Below are 20489 nucleotides of genomic sequence, written 5' to 3'. Positions count from 1 at the left end.
CTGATCTCATGAAGCTTTATTCAACCTCAGTGTTTTTAACAGACTTTGACAAAGCAGTTTCTGCTAGCTTGCCCCCAAAACTCATTAATGCTCCATATAGTCTGGCCTGGAGAGCCTACTCACAGTAATGAAGATACAGTGGAACTGGTCTAGAATAGCCAGGTTATATGTCATGCCTTCAGAATCCAAAGGGAACACTACAGACAACACTTCAGAGTTCTAGCATCCTCTTTGTTTTAGATCTTCAATGTAATAGCTAGAAGGTTTGCAAAGCCTTGCAAAAATTCTTTAATTTATCCTTACAACAACCCTGGTGAAGGGGGAGTTAAGTACGATTATCATTCCTTAGAGAGTAGAAAATTGAGGCAGACAGCAGTTAAATGACTTGCCTAGGGTCACAGAGTTAGTATCTAAGACCAGATTTGTACTTATGTCTTTCTGACTCCAGGTTCAGCACTCTATCTACTGTGTTGCTTCACTGCCTCTCTCTATAACATGATACATATTCATATAATATATTTATCATATATTTTATAAATATAAAATAAATATATTATATATTTATTGTTATATAGTATATATTAATATTATATACACCCTCTTCAGTGAATCAGAATGTTTGTAATGAAGTTTCCCCATTGAAAAAATAACAACACTATACTTTGACCTATCAGCTTTGAGGGTATAGGGAGAGAGGGTGAAGTCTTCCAGATCTACCAGCTCTATGCCAGTCACATCAAGTTGCTCAGACAATTATACCCCCTGCTTAATAGCTGATAATTGCACTGCTACTGAGATAGCAGAAAGAAAACAATGATTAAGACTATTTACAGCATGCATACACAAATCCTTCCTCTTTGATTGTGAGTAGACCTGGCCTTGGCCTTCATGGTGTCCATGGTAACCAAACTGTAAGGCTTACCATTAGTAAGGACACTTGAAATAATAATCAGGAGATATACATAGTATTAGCAGGTTTGGGGAGGGGGACTGCAATATGGGGGGGGGGGATGAAACCCATGAAAGGGATGACTCTGCATGAGCAGGCAAGTTTCTTGTTACAGAGACACCACCAGGGTTTCTCAATGGTGACAAACTTTAGAGTGAGGTAGCTCATTTGCATTTCGATGAAAATCCTTACAATGACGATGCAGAATAAGACATGCATTTTTGGACATGACCAATTGGAGGATTTGTTTTGCTTGAATTACACAGCCTTGTTACTAGATTTTGGGGTTTCCCCCCAGAGAGGAAAAGGGAACTGAGAGAAAGATAAAATAAGTCCTTGTTAACTGAAAAATATAAAATCAAAGTTAAAAAAGAGAAATACTGACAATGATTACAATAATGCACTTTTGTATAGAAAAATTCACAGATCTGGGCAAAGTTTTGTTCAAAGAAAAAGACATAGGACACCCTGAATTTTTAATATTGAAGGGGAACATGTATCCTTTATTATCTAGATACACTATTTTTTTCTTTTGTTACCATCATTCCCCTAGGGAAGTGAAATGACCTTTCAAAGAAGCCATTGTCTAGCTAGCCAACAAATGAGGTAATGGACTGGGCAGGTTAACTTTGCTTCAGGTCACAAGACAAGGAAGGGGCAGAGCCAAGGTCATCAGGAAGGAGTCATTCATGCCCATGCCACTCACCTTTTCCAGATAGGAAGCATGGAGATGAGAGATAGTCAAGAAACCCGTGAAATGGTCAGTATAGGGGTTGTTTCCTGGATGTGTTGAATTTCAGTGCTGGGAGAGAGAATGGCTGGTGTTTAAAAATAACAGCAAGGTTGACAGCTTGGTGCATCAATCAGATGGCTGCCAAATCACCCGGCCTGTCACCGATTGAGTGGGTTGACATTGACCAAATGATGTTTCTGAGGCAGAAATTCTAATTTTCCAGGGAATGTTTTGATGAGACTCAGGAAAGTCTTCATCATTCCATACAATTTTTCAGCCTTTGGTTAAGGATAATTTCCCCTACTTGTTGGTGAAGTTTGCAGGTTCTTGTTAAACTCTTAGAGGTGTTTGTTCCCAAAGCTCACACTTAGCCATGATTTATTTATCCCTGCCTTAGTGCTAAGTCATCTGTTATTCATTTTTGGTTGAAACTTGCTAATATGGACCACCCAAACTTTTATTCAGAATCTGGTATCTAGCCTAGTGAAAAGCAGAATCACATCCTATTCTTTTTGCCTCACACCAATCACTGTGTTGGTACCCAACAACATGAATAAATTTGACTGGACAGATATCTAAGGCTTGGCTGTTAATTTCTTAGAGAAGTCAACAGTGGAGCTTCCCAGAATTCACATAAAGTCTGATTGGGTTCTGGTCAGCTGAGAAAAGACCTACAAAATGCTTAATGGCAAAATGGAGAGGGGAAGGATATTATAGACATCAGTGTGATTGGTGAGGAATTAACTTAAACTTCAGAGAGAGAATTTGTCTCTGAGTTATCAAGATGATATATAAACATTCAGTTAGAAGGAAGTTTGTGGTCAATTGGTCCAACTCTTTATGTCTTAGAAAGATGGCTGTTAAACCATTGAAGAATAAGCACTGACTTGCTTAGCCTTAAAGTTTTGCAAGGAAGTAGGTTCTGAATGCTTAAATCATTCCTTTGTTCACTGCCAGAGAAAGGAGATATCAAGGGAGCGGCGCCATATGTCCACTAATAATGAAGTCATTGCTGACCTTCTTGGAATGTTCTTCTTCCCTCATCTCATCCTCAGAGCATACCTAGCTTTCTTCAAAACTCAGCTTTGTTGCCACCTCCTACATGAAGTTTTTCCTGATCTTACAGCTCTAATTGCTTTCCCTCTACTGAAATTCAATTGTACTTACTATGCATATATTTGCCAAATACACATCAAATATATGTCTTTTCTTCCCAGGAGAATGTAGCCTTTGTGAAGGCAGGTACTATTTCATTTTTGACTTTGCAGCCCCAGTGCCCAATAAATGCTTGTTGAATGGAACTGAATTGACTACAAGCATGAAGATAGAACAATAAATGCTGACTTTTCTATAACACTATAGAAAGCTATATAGAAGCTTTCCAAATCATTTTTTGTCCCCCCTTTAACTTAAATCCTCACAACAACCCTGTGAGGTAGGTCATTCAAACATGAATGTGCCCATTTTATAGATGAGGGCACCAAGGCTCAAAGAGTTAGTTAAGTTAGTAGTTCGGTGTCCAATGGGTAGAAAATGGCAGAGCCAGGATACAAAACCAAGGGTTTTCTGACACTAATTCTATTTGACCAGCTATAACCAATTTTAAAAGGCCAAGGCTTCATTTTAGGCTAGACCTTCCAAGGTTTTTAAGTTCCAGGCTTTTCAATGGGGATAGAAAACAAACTCCTTTTGGACCTTGGGGGGAAAAAAGAAGAAATTTGAACTTAAAAATGATCTTAGAAAACCCTGCCTTTCATGCCTAATTGGACATTCTTTATATGGTGCCTGGCTTATTACACCTGATTGATCAATATATGCATCCAAAGAAGAGTTCCATCATTTTTAATGTGAAGAATAGTGTGGAGAACATTGTAGCCTGAACAAGAAGTATGAGTTCATAAAGTTTAGGTGATAGAGAAATTGGGAGGGAAAAATTATATATACATATATATTTATATACTCACCATGATGCCAGTGAGAAGACAGACACCTTTTCCACAGTATGTGTGAGGAACCATGTCCCCATACCCAATGGAAAGGAATGTGATGGAGATAAGCCACATTGCACCCAGAAAGTTACTAGTTACATCCTGTTGATCGTGGTACCTGCCAAGAGGAATACACACAGTATGGTGAATAGTCACTCATGGGACCAAGGGTGGTAGACAAACATGGGATGGGGAAGAGCAAGAAAATCAGAGATTCTGCTTCTGAGGTCAATGTCCTAATTGACATTAGGTCAGGACTGTCTCTAGATACCTTCTGTTTAATGAATACAGTCCCTGATTGTGTTTGTAGTAAGGTCTGAGGTTTTGAAATATGCTGTTGTGGTTATGATTCTCCTTCTAGAAGTGATATGTTTTGATGAAATCTTATGGTAAAATTTAATTTCTCTTACTAAACAAACAGACTCAATGAAGTAGATTGTTATGATTCATCTGAAACTAAAGTCTCATAAGTCACTCAACTAGAGAACAGGGAAATAGAAATTGTCCAAAAGAACAAAAATCCAAAACCCTACTCCCCTATCTTTCAATTTCTTGTAAAGAAATTTTGCATATTCCCAATAAATTTTATGCTTGGTCAGAGGGGAAGCTGTTCTGACTCAGTGTTTAGTATAGACTACCTCAAGTCAGGAATAGTTGTGATGACAAGTATAACCAACACAACTTTGTTCAGGTCTTTGTTGTTATAATCAAACCTCACTGTAATACCATAACCCAGGTGACCCACTGTTTGCTTTCCTCAAGTGAGAGCTGGTATCAACATTCCTGCATGCTGTATTTTTTATTATTACCTTATTGCTTGATACACATGTGTAAACAATGTTCTAAGGGAACCATCTGCTCACGGTAACACTTTCTTCTAACATTATCTTTTCATGGAACTAATGGACCTTCAATTGGGGGTGGAGGTATTTGTATAATTTAAAGTGTTCCATTCCCTAGCTGTGATACAAACTTGCCATTGCTAATTTGAGGAAGCCACAAGTTGAAAGTACTCTTCTCTGGAAATTACTTTGTACTTACTGAGTATATAGTTCACAGTTACTTATCTATTTATGTATTGCTTTTCCCTAATGAAAGTAAGTACCTTGAGAGAAGGAACAGGCTTATTTTTGTATTTCCCTAGTACCTGGAACCTAGTAAGGGATTAACTAATGCTTTTCAAATTGACCTGGTTCCTTCCTGTTTTTTTTTTCATATCTCCCCTCATCCCCCCCCAGTCATTGTTCAGTTTGTGAATTCACTCCAACTTTTTATTAAGAAGGAAATGACCTCTATTAATGTGGGTACTTTCTTTGCAACTTGAAGTTTTATAGGGTTGCCTAGAGTACCTGTATATACTTGAGGTGGGACTTGAACCCAAGTCTTCTTGGCTCCAAGGCCAACTCTCTATCTACTACTATACCACATTCTTCTCTACCTGGGCTACAAAGACAAAAGTGAAAGGTATCAGTCAAAGTAATATGATGAATAAAAGCCACACACTAGGCATTGTGTATGTTTTTTGGACAATCAAAAAAATTATTATTAATTTAAAAAATCATGGTCATGGATTAGAGGCAGAAAAAGTATAGTAGGCATCACCTTTGTCCATGAAGAGTTTACAATCTAATTGGAAGGACAAAAATCCATTCAATTCACCAAGAATTTGTTGAGTATCTGGCACTCAGTGCTTCCTGTCATTCTGATAGACACAAAGGAAGTCTGTTCTGGTTAGTTACATTTAGGAATCTTACTTTCTTATGGTAAGAACACAACTTATACAGGAAAAAAGAATAAGAGAAAATGAGAGGAAAGGCTATCATCTGATTCTGAAATGAAAAGTATTCGGAGTAAATATTACAGAAGATCAGGAAGAGATGGTATTGAAGAAGGCCCTACAGAGAAGATGGTACTTGAGATGGTACTTGAAAGATTTGATCACATTGGGGAAGGAAGAAGGCATTCCAATGAAGAATGAACACTTTGTGTGTGGAGAAGGACAGGGGGAGGAAATCTGTCTGCTTTGGATGATGCATATCATCATGTAACATGACATAATGGTGACTAGAGAAGATGGGATCCATATTAGATAACACCAGAATGAGGAGTCTGGATATAATTAGAGAGAAAATGGGGAGCCACTGCCAGTTACTAAGTAGGAGCAATGTATTATAAAAGAAAGAGTACTTATATTGCCCTCAGGAGACCTGCCTTGTATGCCTGCTCTCATTTGCCACCTGGGTGACCCTGGGCAAATCACTTCACCTTGACTTCCTCATGTTCAAAAATAATGATAACAATGATACCAGTACTGCTTTCCTCACAGAGTTTGTAACTATAGAAGTCATTAGAAAAGCAGGTTTTGGAAAGCTTAATTAATTAATTAATTTATCAAGGGTTAGGATAGATTGACAGAAGGAAGGCTGGAGACAAATTGGCTTCTCAGGAGGTATTTGCCTTCATCCAGATGTGAGGTTATGTGGGTTTGACCTGAGGAGTGGTAGCAGTGAGAGGGTGAAAAGGAAGGAGAGAACTAGAGTGATTTTACAGAAGAAATCTCGATAAGCCATAGTGACAGATTAGATCTAGGAGAGGGGACACAGTCTGATGATGATGTCAAGGAAAAACCAAATAACACATAGACAAATTCAAATGAATAGAGTGCATGCTAAATACTGTATGAACAGAGAATAAAGCAGTTGTTTGACTCAAGCAAGGTCAAGACTTTTAGGAGAATGTCAGTCTTGAACATTTTGGAAGAGAATGGTGGAGTGTTTGTGTGTGTGTATGTGTGTGTGTGTTTGTGTGTGTGTATGTGTGTGTTTATCTGGAATGCATTCTTTCATAACTCCTATATCTTGGAATTATTAACTTTCTTCAAGGTTCAACTTTTTTTCTTTGTAGTCCTGGTACCTAGCACATTGCCATGTACATTTTGGATTGGATCTGTGATTTCACTGATATAAAGCATTCCCATAAAGAAATTCTCTCTAGTAATGTAGATCAGCACCTTTTCTGACCTATTGTAACTTATATAGCCCTTAAGCACAGCTTGGGACACAGAGAGATTAAGTGACTCATCCAAAATGTCACACATTTGTGTCAGTAGCGGGATTTGAATCCAGATCATCCTTGCTCTGGCTTTGTATCCATTATGCCTGCAGTTAGTAGGTGCTTAATAAATGATCTTTAGATTGTATTTGATTGGGGTAAAAGAAGGTATCCCAGGGGTGGCATTCCTAAATGGAATGCTGGAAGATAAAAGATTCACTCCTAAGACACCCTCCCTTTGCTCTCCCTTTAGAGATCTGAGTAGTAAATGAGAAATTTCTATCTCTGGGAGAGGGAAGAAACCCAGCTTTCTGCCTCACATTCAACTAAATTTAGGGAATTGGGAGTAATGAAGCTAGAATTTAAAATAAAATTGTTCTAGAAAACAGATTCTTGTTGATAGAATTCTATCCTCTGCCTCTCACCTATTCTGACCAGTCTCTTCAAGGAGACTGGATTATTTTGAGAATCATATCTGGATTTGCCCCCAGTTTTATTTTTCTTCCCTTTCATGCTCTGAATAAAATATATGGTTCTATGCTTCTTTACATAAAACTAACTGGCCCTGGTGGGGTGGAATAGATGATAATGCTCTTGATTCTCATTTTGTTTCTAATGTATTTGGGAATTTGATTAGAGTAGCCAACCTGAATCAGAAAGGCGGGGTCTTCTCTGATTACATGAGTTATCCAAAGTACCCCATATAGGACCAAAAGAGGGTGTTTCTGTATTAAAGAGGGTCTGTCTACTTCCCTATTTTCCTGTAACCAGTCATATTTTCCCCATGGTGGAAAATTTGAAGGTCTAGACTCTGTCATGGGAACTGAGAAGGGAGTTTCAATTATTCCACATTTGTCTCAAAACTATGAAAAGGAAAATTCTTCAACCTAGGAGACTATTCCATGATGTCAAACATACACATTCCATATCATCATACACTTCCAGTAATCTTGTGTGTGAGAGTGTGTTTGTGTGTGTGTGTGCACATGTGTGTTCACAAAGGACATAAGAACACTGAGACATCTACCTAGGATAACAATGGAGGGGGGTGGGAACTAGCTAATAAGGTCTCAACTCAACCCTGGGAGCATTGTGCAGGGGATGTTTGATGAGCTGGCTTCTGGAAGTGTGTGACAATAAGGAAGAGAGGAGCCCAGCTCTCCACTTTAGGGAATGCTCAGGAATTCTATGACTATTTCCTTTCTGTTTATAAGGTGGTAAAATCCTCTTTTTCTTCCCCCTCTTGGTTGTCCCTCTTCCCCAGAGTATTCTTTAAATTAGTTACCAGAAAGGAAGTAGAATAAATTTTGCTACTGGAACTTTTTTTTTTTTAATGCACACTCAGTTCTGGTTCAGCAGCCAACCAAAAGACCTTTTTTTTTTAACCACACAATAAATAGACAAGAACAGTTACAGAATAATACTAGCTAAGAATAATAATAATAGACATTATTTATGTAGCATTTTAGGGTTTACAAAGCTCTTTATTTATGCAGTCTTGGTTGATCCTCACAACAACCCTATGAAATAGGAGGCATTATTATCCTTATCTTACAGATGAGGAAACTGAATTTGTGAGAAGTTAAATGATTTCCTAAGAGGTCACAAAGCTAGTAAGTGTCTGGGATGAGATTTGAACTCCTGGCTTTGAGTTCAGTAATGTATTTGCTCTAATGTAGAGAGAGGTCTATTCATTCCATGGCTATCATGGACTTCCAGAAGCAAGCTCATTGAGCATCCTTATGAGTTTATCCAAAAATTTCCCACTCATACTCCTAGGACCAGTCCCTCATTGGCCAGGCTCTCAATATATTAGTGTGCCCCATGTATGGAATGGTTTCCCTCCTTCCTTCCACCTCTTAGAATCCCTGCCCTTCTTCAAGCTCAACTAAGATCCCACCTTCTTTCTGAGACCTTGCTCTTCATACTCGGCTGTTAGTACCTTCCCATTGAGAATAATTTCCATCTCTTCTGTATAGATCTCATATATCTAGTTATTTTCATGTCCCCTATTAGAATGCAAGATCCTTGAGGGCCCATCTTTATATTCTAGTTCTTAACTCACTAGAAAACAGTAATTACTTAATAAACATTTGTAGGCTGACTGACTAGTGTCTCAGTTTTACTATCCAATTCCAATATGAAAAGATATCAACATTTTCAAGAAATTAGGAAGTTGACAAATAGTTTGATTAAGGTAGAAGCTCTGAGTAGAGAAAGGGTGAGCAATGGGAGAAAAGAAAAGAGGCTTACAAAAGGATCTTGAAGATTAGAATGAAAAATTACATACATATGCCAAGGACCTCTTCTTTCATCAACATGAGAATTCTTTCCAGGCAGTCAGTCAATAAATATTTATCAAGAAACTTCTAAGTGAGCCTGGCACTGTCTTATGTATTGATGATACAAAAAGAGGGAAAAAAAAACAGTCCCTGCTCTCAAGGAGCTTACAATCTAATGGACAGAGACCAACAATCTATAACTTATAGTTTTAGAGAGTTGCTTGAAGTATAGAGAGTTATTTCCTTTGGTCAGATAGCTAATATCTGGCAGTATCAAGGAAGAATTTGAAAACAGGTTTTCTTGTTTCCAGGTCCAACATTTTATCCACTATACATGCTGAGAATCCCTGGCCTCAGGGTGTATTCATTTGAATAGGTGAGGTAACATATTTAGGGAATGGTGGCCAGAAATGAGTCATGGTCTGGGAAGTCACCAAGATTATGAATGGAAGAAGAAAGTAGTCAATGAATATAATCTTTTTTTTTTTTTGCAGGGCAATGGGGTTAAGTGGCTTGCCTAAGGCCACACAGCTAGGTAATTATTAAGTGTCTGAGGTCAGATTTGAACTCAGGTACTCCTGACTCCAGGGCCAGTGCTCTATCCACTGTGCCACCTAGGCGCCCCTGAATATAATCTTTTAAGAGGGAAGAGTGGTAGTAATTTGGTTGCAATTCTCAGCAAAATGGAGGTGGTAGGGAGGAGGAGAATGATGGTATATTCCTGGTGGCAGGAGGTGAAGGGTATGCTGTAAGATCCAAGGGAGGGTAGAACTGAGTGACTTAGCTCCTCCCAAGCATGTGATCTAGCTTGGATGGTGGAGCAACAGAATCATGTGGTGACACCGGCAATGGAATTGCTATCTCAGAAGTATTTCAGGGGAAAAATCATCAAGATCAGGCAGTAGATAGAGCCCTGAACTTGGATTCAGGAAGTCCTGAGTTCAAATTCTCTGTCCAGATACTTACTAGCTTTATGACCTTTAGTAAGCCATTTGTTCTATCTAAGCTTCAGTTTGTCTATAAAATGAGAGGATTGGATCTGATGGTCTATAAGTTCCCTCAGATTCAAATCTTTGTTCCTTTGATCAAACCTGGTTATTCCATTTACTGATCTATGTGGTATGTTCAGTCATGCTCCCATTCTTCACTCCTGTACCCCAGTCGATCCATTTCTGAAAGGAAGGGGATTGGATGAAATATTTTTAATATCCCTCTCAGTTCTAAAGCCTATGATTTTAAATGTATATCCCATCCTCCATCAATAAATGGAAGTTGTAGAAATCAATCAATCAAGTAGCATTTAAGCTCCTGCTAAAAATCAAACTCTGATTTAAGTCCTAAGGATAAAAAGAAAGACAAAAACAGCCCCCGATTTAAAGGAGATAATGGGAGAGATAATATACAATGAGGTACAAAGAAGATACAGGCATGCTAAGCTAACCAACTGAGGAAAGATTAAATAAGAGAGGGAAAGACTTATTCCAGAGGTGAGACTTGGAGGAAACCAGGAGGCAGAGATAAGAGGGAAAGCATTCTAGGTATGGAGGACAGTCAATGAAAATGTACACTGTTGGGAGACAGAGTGAACTATGTGAGGAGCAGTGAGGAGGTTAATGTCACTGATTGTTGTGTTTTGTGGAGAAGTGTAAGATGTTCTTGGTCTTATTTTTGGGATCTTTGGTTTCCTTTTTCAGGACCTACAACTTAAGTATACATATGAAGGAATAGTAAATCAATCAATCAGCATCCAATATGTACCAGACACTGGAGATACAAATAGCAGGGAGAGTATTGTTATTGAATTGCACAGTATTCTTTGGACATTTAAAAAGTAGCTAGGTGCTCAGTGGATAGAGTACTGGGCTTATAGTCAGGAAGATCTGAATTCAAATCCATCCTCAGACACTTAATACTGGGTGACCCTGGGCTAGTCACTTGGCCTCGGTTTGCCTTAATCCACTAAAGAAGGAAATGGTAAACCATAAGGTATTTTATTTTAGGTTTTTGCAAGGCAAATGGGGTTAAGTGGCTTGCCCAAGGCCACACAGCTAGGTAATTATTAAGTGTCTGAGACTGGATTTGAACCCAGGTACTCCTGACTCCAAGGCTGGTGCTTTATCCACTATGCCACCTAGCCACCTCCATAAGGTATCTTTGACAAAAAAATCCCATGGACAGTACCTATAGATTAGGGTTCATGGGGTCATGAAGAGTTGGACATGCTTAACTGAACAAATAAAAACAAAAAAGATTTAAGAAGACTGGAAACGTATTAGGCAGCCAAATTGTGAGGGGTTTTGAATGTCAAACAGATGATTTAATATCTTATTTGGAGGTGATAGGGAACTTCTGAAGTTTACCACCATGATGACATGGCCAGATGTGGGCTTTAGGAAGTTTGATAGCTGAGAAGGGAAAGACTTGAAGCAGAGAGACCAACCAGAAGTTTATTGCAATAATCTAGGTATGAGGTGATGAAGACATGTGTTAAAGGTATTGGCAGTATCAGATGACAGAAGGGGGTGCTAAGAAGGTGGAAGTGATAAGACATCACAACCAATTTGATAGTAGGGGCAGGGATAGTGAGAGTAAGGAGTAAAAGATGGCATCTAAGATTCTGAGTCAGGGTAACTGGGATGGGATTGGTACCTCAAAAGTAATAGAGAAATCACAGGAGGGTATGGTTTTGGGGGGATGAATAATGAGTTCAGTTTTGGACATGCTGAGTTTAAGATGCTTATGGAACAGTTAGTTTGAGATATTCAATAGGCAGCTGAAGATGAAAGACTAGAAGTTAGAGCTGACTAAGTAGATCTGTGTCATCTGCTCAGTGTCTGGAAAGCTTCTTAACAAAGAGAGCAGTCAAATGGGCAGCTAGGTGGTGCAATGGATAGAACACCAACACAGGAGTCAGGATCTCAGAACAAATCTGGCCTCAGACACTGTGTGATATGGAGCAAGTCATGGAGCCCTGTTTGCCTCCCATCAAGGTACCCCCCCCAAAAAACCCCAAAATAAAACAGAGAGGTCTAAAGATAGAGCAGAGAGAATTCTCCTGGCACTTAGTGGTTGGGTGACTTAAGTTCCTTCCTACTCTGGGAACAGAGTAAAAGGAACAAAATTCCCTTTGTTTCATCCTGAATTTTCTCATATACTAGGAAAAACTTCCAAATTGACTTATGGAAGGTATTGAGAAGTAGATTTAGAGAATAGATCATTGAGATCTTCACAACCTGGTTTCCTAAAATATTTCCAGTCTTCTTACATCTTTTTGTTTCAATTTGCTCAATCAGTCAAGCATGTCAAACTTTATTTGACCCCATGAACTGCCTGCTGATAACTGTCCTTGGAATTTTCTCATCAAAGATACATTAATGGTTTACTATTTCCTTCTTTAGTGTATTAAGAAGAGCATTGCAAATTTGCTCTAAATTCAACTCATGCTATAATCCTTTTCTGCCATGAAAGAGAAAATCTGAATTATATTTTCCATTTGGGAGTACTCTTATTTTTGGAGTGGCTATACAGAGGACAGAACACTATTTCTATCATCTATTTCTGACAGGTCTGCTAAACTCTAAGTTTCAATTACCTTTTCTTATATACTAAAGATGTAAACTTATAACTAGGACAGTGCAATTGGAACTTTGCCTTGAGGGTACCAAAATTTAGAGAGCACTGGCCCCAGTCGAACTCCTTCAATAGCAAAGAAACGGCTCAACTTAGAACTTTGGGAGGAAGAATAATTAGTTTAAATAGATATTAGGCTACTTTTCCTCCATTCTCCTCACCCCTTGTAGCCTCACCCCAGTGAAGCACCTCCATGGATGGGCTGTTCACAACACTGTCCAAAGTGGCTTCCACGTCCAAGAGACTCTGTGTCTCTCCCATAGACTTCTCTGTTAAATTGAATTTATCATTTAAAAGCAGGTTTGGGGGGTGGCTAGGTGGTACAGTGTATAGAGCACTGGACTTAAAGTCAGGAGTACCTGAGTTCAAATCCAGCCTCAGACACATAATAATAATCTAGCTGTGTGGCCTTGGGCAAGCCACTTAACTCCATTGCCTTGCAAAAATTAAAAAACAAACAAACAAAAAAAAAAACTAAAAGCAGTTTTGGGATTTTTTCTTTTTCAGGACACTTGTACCAAAGGGTAACATTTTGTTGTTTCTTGTTCTAGGTCCCCAAATGGTGAGATATGATGCCACTACATGGATCAGGTTTGCTTTATTCATTCAGAGTAGCAAGTCAAGTTGACCAGTTGTTCCTTTTCTACAGGCAAACTTTAGTCGAAGTTGCTGCCAAATCCCTCAGCTTGGACTGGAATCAGCCTGTCCCCTTGCAGTCTAGCATCTTGACAGAAGCAGTGATCTAATACAGCAACAGGTTGACAGGAAATGAGTGGAAATTGACTGACTGCCACCCCCACTTCCCGCCCTCATCCTTTTCTCAAAGGCTTTTTAGAACTTGTTTCTTTGACAAACTTTTCTCACGCTGATCTCACTGATTTAGGGTCTCTGACCTATCTTATTTTCGAACGACTGGCCCAATATTATTATGCTTTGTTAGAAAATGATAAGAACAGAAGATTACTTTTCATCAACGATCAGAGACAAATTCCACTCCATCACATTGGTCGACTCCTCAAATGATCTAGATGTTTCCCCAATCCCATGACTTTGATCTTGCCCTTTTAGTTCCAGGAATGCTGTTCATTTTTTCTCTCCACCCATTTACATCTTCCTACTCATCCTTCAAAAGCCCAGATCAAATCCTGAGGCCTTTCTCAGACATGGGATAGATTCAGAACAGGATTTATGCTAAAAAAAACACAGCTAAAAACTACAACTCCTCTCCAAGGAGTTACTGTTTACATTGCGATCAGTAATGTAAAATGGATCTTTGTGTCCCTTAAATCTAGGGGCTCAGAGGACCTGATTCCTTTTGCAATTATTCTTATTGATCTTTACTAGGTTCTTCTCCCTACACTCAACATTTCCAATCTCTGGTCCAGTTAAATAAATGAGGACTAAGCATATGCTAGCAGTTTACAATCTAGTTGGAGAAACAGAAACTTCCACATGTGAAATGACCACTCAATTTACCAAGAATGTATTGAGCACCTGATTTATGTTCCTTATGTCTAGGCACTGTGCTGGAGACTCAAAGACAAAAAGAGTAACAGTCCTAGCCCTCAAAATGTTTACATTCTGTTGGGTTTAAGGGTGAATAACCTCCTCTAAACAACCCCAGTGCTTATTGTCATACCACTAGTGATTTCTCAGTTGAGAGATATAATGGTCTTTTGTCAATCCTTATGCTTCCTGACATCTCTGAAGCATTTGACACTTGACATTTGATTTGAATACACTCCCTCTTTAAATTTTCTCCTGGTTCTCCTCTTGTTTCCCTGGACCACTCTATCTCAGTCTCCTTTGTGAGATCTTCATTGATAACACACTTCCCAGGCTCCCAAGTTTCTGTTTTGGGACCTCTTATCTCTCTGTAATTATCCTAGTTTTGGGTGATCAAATCATCTCCCATGGATTCAATCATTATCTCAATATATATCTATTGTATCCAATATATGAATGATTCTTGACTATATATATATATATATATATATATATATATGTAGAGAGAGAGAGAGATATCTATACCTATTATCTATCTTGATTTAAATCTATATTTCCTTCCTTACCTACAATCCAATATCATCAATTACTTTTGGGGACATTTTGAACTAGATTTCTCATAGGCATCTCAAATTCAACATGTAAAAAAACAGAACTTATCTCCACTCCCCCCCAAAAAAGTACTCCTCTTTTCTTAACTTTCTTATTATTGTTGAGAGTCACCCAGGCTCATAAAATATCATTCATGATCCCTCCTTCACACATCAAATCTGTCACTAAATTCTGTCATTCCAACTTCACATCTCTTATATATGTTTCCTTTTGACCATTCACATAACTACTACCCTAGTTCAAACCCATCATGTTTCACAATGAGTACTGAAAATATTCTAATTGGTCTTCCTTTCCCATCTCTCCTCACAGCAACCCTTCATTTAGCTGACAAAATAATTTCCTAAAACATGGGTCTAACCATGTCTCTCTCTCTCTCTCTCTCTCTCTCTCTCTCTCTCTCTCTCTCTCTCTCTCTCTCTCTCTCTCACACACACACACACACACACACACACACACACAGACCCTTCACTCAATAAGTGACTCTTTATTACTTACCTTCAATATGTTTGGCATGGAAAGCTCTATCTATTTTTCTACTCTTCTGACAGTTTTTTTTTCCAGTCATGTCTGACTCTTTGTGATCCTATTTAGATTTTTTTGTTTTGCTTTGTTTTTGGGAGAGATACTAGAGTGGTTTGCTATTTCCTTCTCCAGCTCATTTTATAGATAAAGAAACTGAGACAAATGGAGTTAAAGCGACTTGCCCAGGGTCACACAGTTTGTATGTGTCTGAGATAAAATTTGAACTTAGGAAGATCATATATATATATATATATATATATATATATATATATATATATATATATACACACACACATACACACACAAAATTTTGTCTTCATGTCTCACACAAGGAAGGGAAGGAAGGGAAAATCTTTTGATTCCTTTGGTAATTCCAGTGCTCTCTAGACTGTACCTACTCTCTTGGCAATCTTGTCATCTTCCATGGGTTAATTGTCATCTCAGTTCAGTGGCTCCTCATTGCCTTTAGGATAAAATAGAAATGCCTGTATTTCTCATTTAAAAACCTTCAAAATCTGACTCCAGACTAACTTTTTAGACATCATACTTTCTCCTCTCTACATAGTCTGCTGTCTAGCCAAACCAACCTCTGTTTCCCCCCATATATACATTATTCCATCATCTTTATGATTTTATGAAGTTACAGTTTAATGCATGAGAATTTCCCCCTCACCTTCCTCTCTTAGATTTCCTAGCTTCCTTCAAAGTTAATTCCAAGTACTATCTCTGCATGAAGTTTTTCTTGTTCCCTCCAGATTTTAGTGTTACCAAACATATTCTATTGTCAGAATTTAAGTTTCTTGAGGGTAGGGACTGTTTCTTTTAGAATTTTGTATCCTCAGTACTTGGGCAGCTAGGTGGCACCATAGTGCACAGAATGCTGAGCCTAGAGTTACAAAGACTCATTTTTCTGAGTTCAAATCTTGGTCTCAAACACTTCCTAGCTGTGTGACCCTGGGCTAGTCACCTAACCCTGTTTGCCTCAGTTTCCTTATCTGTAAAATGATATGAAGAAGGAAATGGCAAAATATTCCACTATCTTTGCCAAGATAACTCCAAATGGGGTCATGAAGAGTCAGACATGACTTAAAAAGACCAAACAATTACAGTAATCATCAGTACCTAGCATAGAGCCCTTCACTTAGTGGATACCTAATAAAATCTTGATTGATTTGTTAGTGCCTTATCCTAATAACTTTATTTACTTATATGTGTACATCAAAGGTATACAAAAAGAGCAAGATCTGGCATAAATCTGGGGAAGTATTCCCATTGGCCCTAGTAAATAATGAATACCTTCTCTGTCCTTTTCTTTAAATAAATTAAAAAAATAATTTTGTTAAACATTTCCCAATTGCACTGATTGTTAAAAATTTCAAGTTCCAAATTTTCTTCCTTCTTTGTGTTCCTCCCCCCCTTTGAGAAAGCAGATCATTTGATTTTTTTTTTTTGGCTAGGCAGTAGAATTAAGTGACTTGCCCAAAGTCACACAGGTAGGTTAATTATTAAGTGTCTGAGGACAGATTTGAACTCAGGTGCTCCTGACTCCAGGACCGATGCTCTATCTAATGGGCCACCTAGCTGCCCCCAGATCATTTGATATTGATTGTACTTATGAGGTCATGCAAAAATTATTTCCACATTAGCCATGTTATGAAAGAAAAAACAAATAAAACAAAACAATAAATATAAAAAAAGTAGAAGAAATATGCTTTTATCTGCATGCTTAGTTCAGTTCTCTCTCTGGAGGTGGATGGTTTCTTTCATCATGAATCTTTCAGAATTGTTTTGGATTATTGTATTGCACAGACTTGTCTAGTTTCTCATGGTTGATTATGTTTACAATATTGCTATCACAATGTACATTGTTCTCCTGGTTCTGTTCACTTCACTTCATATAAATTCATATATGTCTTCTTAGGTTTTTCTAAACTCATTCTGCTGGTCATTTCTTACAACATTATAGTATTTCAAAACAATCATATATCACAATTTGTTCAGTTATTCCCTAAATTATAGACATTTCTTCAAGTTGCAATTCTTTGTCACCACAAAAAGAACTGCTATAAATATTTTTATACATATAGGTCCTTTCCCTTTTTGCAAGGCAAATGGGGTTATAAGTGGCTTGCCCAAGGCCACATAGCCAGGTAATTATTGTCTGAGACCGGATTTGAACCCAAGTACTCCTGACTCCAGGGCCAGTACTCTATCCACTGTACCACTTAGCCACCCACTAGTCCTTTCCCTTTTAAAAAAATCTTTGTAATACAGCCCCCCTCCATTTGATTGTAAGGTCCTTGAGGTCAGGACCAGACTTTCTTTTTTTTTATTTGTCTCCCCAGCAATTAGCACAGTGCCTGGTCCATAGTAGTTGTGTAATAAATGTTTATTGGGAGTGGCTAGGTGGCGCAGTAGATAGAGCACTGGCCCTGGAGTCAGGAGTATCTGAGTTCAAATCTGGCCTCAGACACTTAATAATTACCTGGTTGTATGGCCTTGGGCAAGCCACTTAACCCCATTGCCTTGCAAAAACCAAAACCCAAAAATAAATGTTTATTGAAATGAATGGATCACCCTTTCAGCAAGAGGCCTTTCTTGATATTTTCCACTACTAGTGTTTTCCCTCTGGGATTACTTTCTACTTATGAAACACACACACACACACACACACACACACACAGAGTTATGCAATACATTTGTATCTATATCTATATTTATACACTATATATTGATTGTACAATTCTTTTAAATGTTGCCTCTACCATTAGAATATAAACATTTTGAAGGCAGGAACTATGTTCTCATCTTTTTCTGTATCCTCAGGATTTAGCATAAATTCTTGTATATAGTAAGCATTTATGAATGCTTATTGATCAACTGACTGAACATACACTCATTGAGGGCAGGGATTGTTTGACTTTGGTCTTTGTGTTTTCAATACCTAGCACAGTAACTGGTTTAGGGGAGATTACTGGATAAACATTCCTTGTTCGATTTTTCTATTTCTGTACTCTCCTTTCCAGATAGAACTATATACGTGTGTGTGTATGCATATATGTACATGTAGGTGTATATATACATCCATATATTCACATATATATGTATATATACACATATACATAAAATTTGCTAATTGGGTCACTGATTATAATGGACCACCAGAAGGGAGAGCAAGGGATGGAAGACTGTTGAGCATAAACAGCAGCTTTTCTCTACCATTCTCTGTATGCTTCTTTGCCTTATAACTGTCAAAATTGGTTAGTTGCCAAAGATGAAAATTGAGACGGGGTTGGAAAAATAAAGACAAATCCTGGGGAGGATGTATACAATCTGGGGTTAGTCACCATCATAAATCAGCTCCAAAGTACACTTTCTGGCCATCTCCTACTTGTAAATGGTTCATCTTTCAAAAGTTCATCTATAAGTCAATGGTTTGGAACTTGGTATGTCTTTTCCCATAAGAACAATGTCACAAATGGTGTTTATATCCACAAAAAGCTATTTAAGTCATAATGTAACTAAACTACAATTATTCATAGTATTAACCTGAGTTTTTAAGCAGGGATTCATGTGGCCTAGAAAGAAGAAAAAGGAAGTGAGATGAAGAGAGAGGTTTTTGGTAAGATGGAGGGAATGCCCACATTGAAAAGTAGAGGCTATGCCAGGATCCAGCTGCCCACAATTTCACTGGCATATTAAGCAGCATCAAGATATTCTCTTGATTCTGATGATCAAATAGGCCTTGAGGTAGAGATTAGCATGGGGGATGCACAGTAGGCATAGTGATTCAGTAATATGAATTAGATAAAAGGAGAATGGAGCATAACTGACTGTAGTATGTGTGAGAAGAAAAGACTTCAGTTACAATAGAGACTGAGGGAGTGTTTGGCAGTTGGAACACTAACAATTTGTGTATAAGTCTCTATTTGTAAGAATGTGGAAAGAGAAGCTACCAGAGCAAATGTAGGAGGCTAGCAAGTCCCACCTTTGAAATCCCACCCTGTTGATTCAACACTGCTTGCTGGATCTGTTTCCTGGTACCTTCCCACACAGTAATATTGGTTTTGGAGAGTAATGAAGAAGAATCTGATCAGATTCTATATTTGTGAATGACATATTTCTGAGTTACTTATCATCTCTGAAAATGAAAAAGAGAAAGAGGCAAAGCAGGGTGGTGTGAGAGACAGGAAAATGCAGCAGTAGACCAGGGGTTGACTATAAGAGAAAGGAGTGGCAATAGTATGTACATTCCCTTAGCTAAGAATTCCATCACCCAGGGTAAATTCAGTTGGGGAAAGGGGGTGAGCATAACCCAAGACAATTCAGTTTATAGCCCGGTAAGAGTTGGGGGAAAATTCAACCATGGGTCAAGTTTTAGGAAGAAAGAGGTTGCTGGTGCCGGTATTCTCCTCTGACATCTACTGGCCTATAACACTGATCCTTTGACCTTTCCCTGGACCCACCTTCCCACCCCCAACCTTCATAACTATATGGGCTGAATAAGGATGTAAAGGTTGCAGGAATAAGGATGAAATGCATCCTCAGGAGAGATAGTTCACATCCCCAAACATCAGCTTCTGGGGCAATGTCCCAGCCTGATTATGGCTTTGGATATGAATGCTAGTGACTGAAAGCAGACTTGCTCTAGGAGACACTGATGTCCCATTTTAAATAATCAGAGTTTAGGCACCCACTTGTCCCCTCTTCCAAGTTCTCATTCTATCTCTTAAGGCATCAATGTCAAGATAGAAGAATGAGATGAGGCTTATCATGTGATGTAGACCCTCTCATACATACCCACAAGAACTTTCCATTTACCCATAGTTACTTTCATAGCCAGACTCTGGATCCATTGTTTCCTCCTCTTCCACCCACCCAAACTTTTTTTTCCTCCTTCTTCGGTGTAGAGTCTACTGGGAACTTGGAATTGTATCAATCAGGTATACACCTCAGAGAAGGGACTTGTCATCACAGACTATAGAAAGATGGCATCATACTGTGGAAGGAAACAGGACCTTAGAATTCAATTGACTCATGGTCTCAGGGCTCAAATTACCATGCCATTTTTTCCAGCCTCCATTGCTAATCTTCCAATGCTCCCCCAAACTCAAACCTTCCAAATATTTCCTGTTTATATCTTTTTTTGCATATTGTCTCCCCCTAATAGACTGAACTCTTTGAGAGCAGGGATTAGATTTTTTTTGGACTTT

At 38.4% G+C, this 20489-nt stretch overlaps 1 protein-coding gene across 2 annotated transcripts in view; it reads right to left on the bottom strand.

Moving 5' to 3' along the window:
- Window positions 1-20489, bottom strand: part of KCNN3 (potassium calcium-activated channel subfamily N member 3) — a 286582-nt gene that overhangs the window by 31728 nt on the left and 234365 nt on the right. For both annotated transcript variants that reach the window (XM_074223372.1, XM_074223373.1), the window contains exon 4: window positions 3647-3788. In XM_074223372.1, coding sequence (XP_074079473.1) covers window positions 3647-3788 — 142 coding nt within the window. The remainder of the gene's footprint in view (window positions 1-3646; window positions 3789-20489) is intronic.

Source organism: Macrotis lagotis, chromosome 2 (genome assembly GCF_037893015.1).
Source record: "Macrotis lagotis isolate mMagLag1 chromosome 2, bilby.v1.9.chrom.fasta, whole genome shotgun sequence".
Taxonomy (NCBI): domain Eukaryota; kingdom Metazoa; phylum Chordata; class Mammalia; order Peramelemorphia; family Peramelidae; genus Macrotis; species Macrotis lagotis.
The sequence above is the reverse complement of the archived record's forward strand: the minus strand, read 5'-3'. Positions and strand labels throughout refer to the sequence as shown.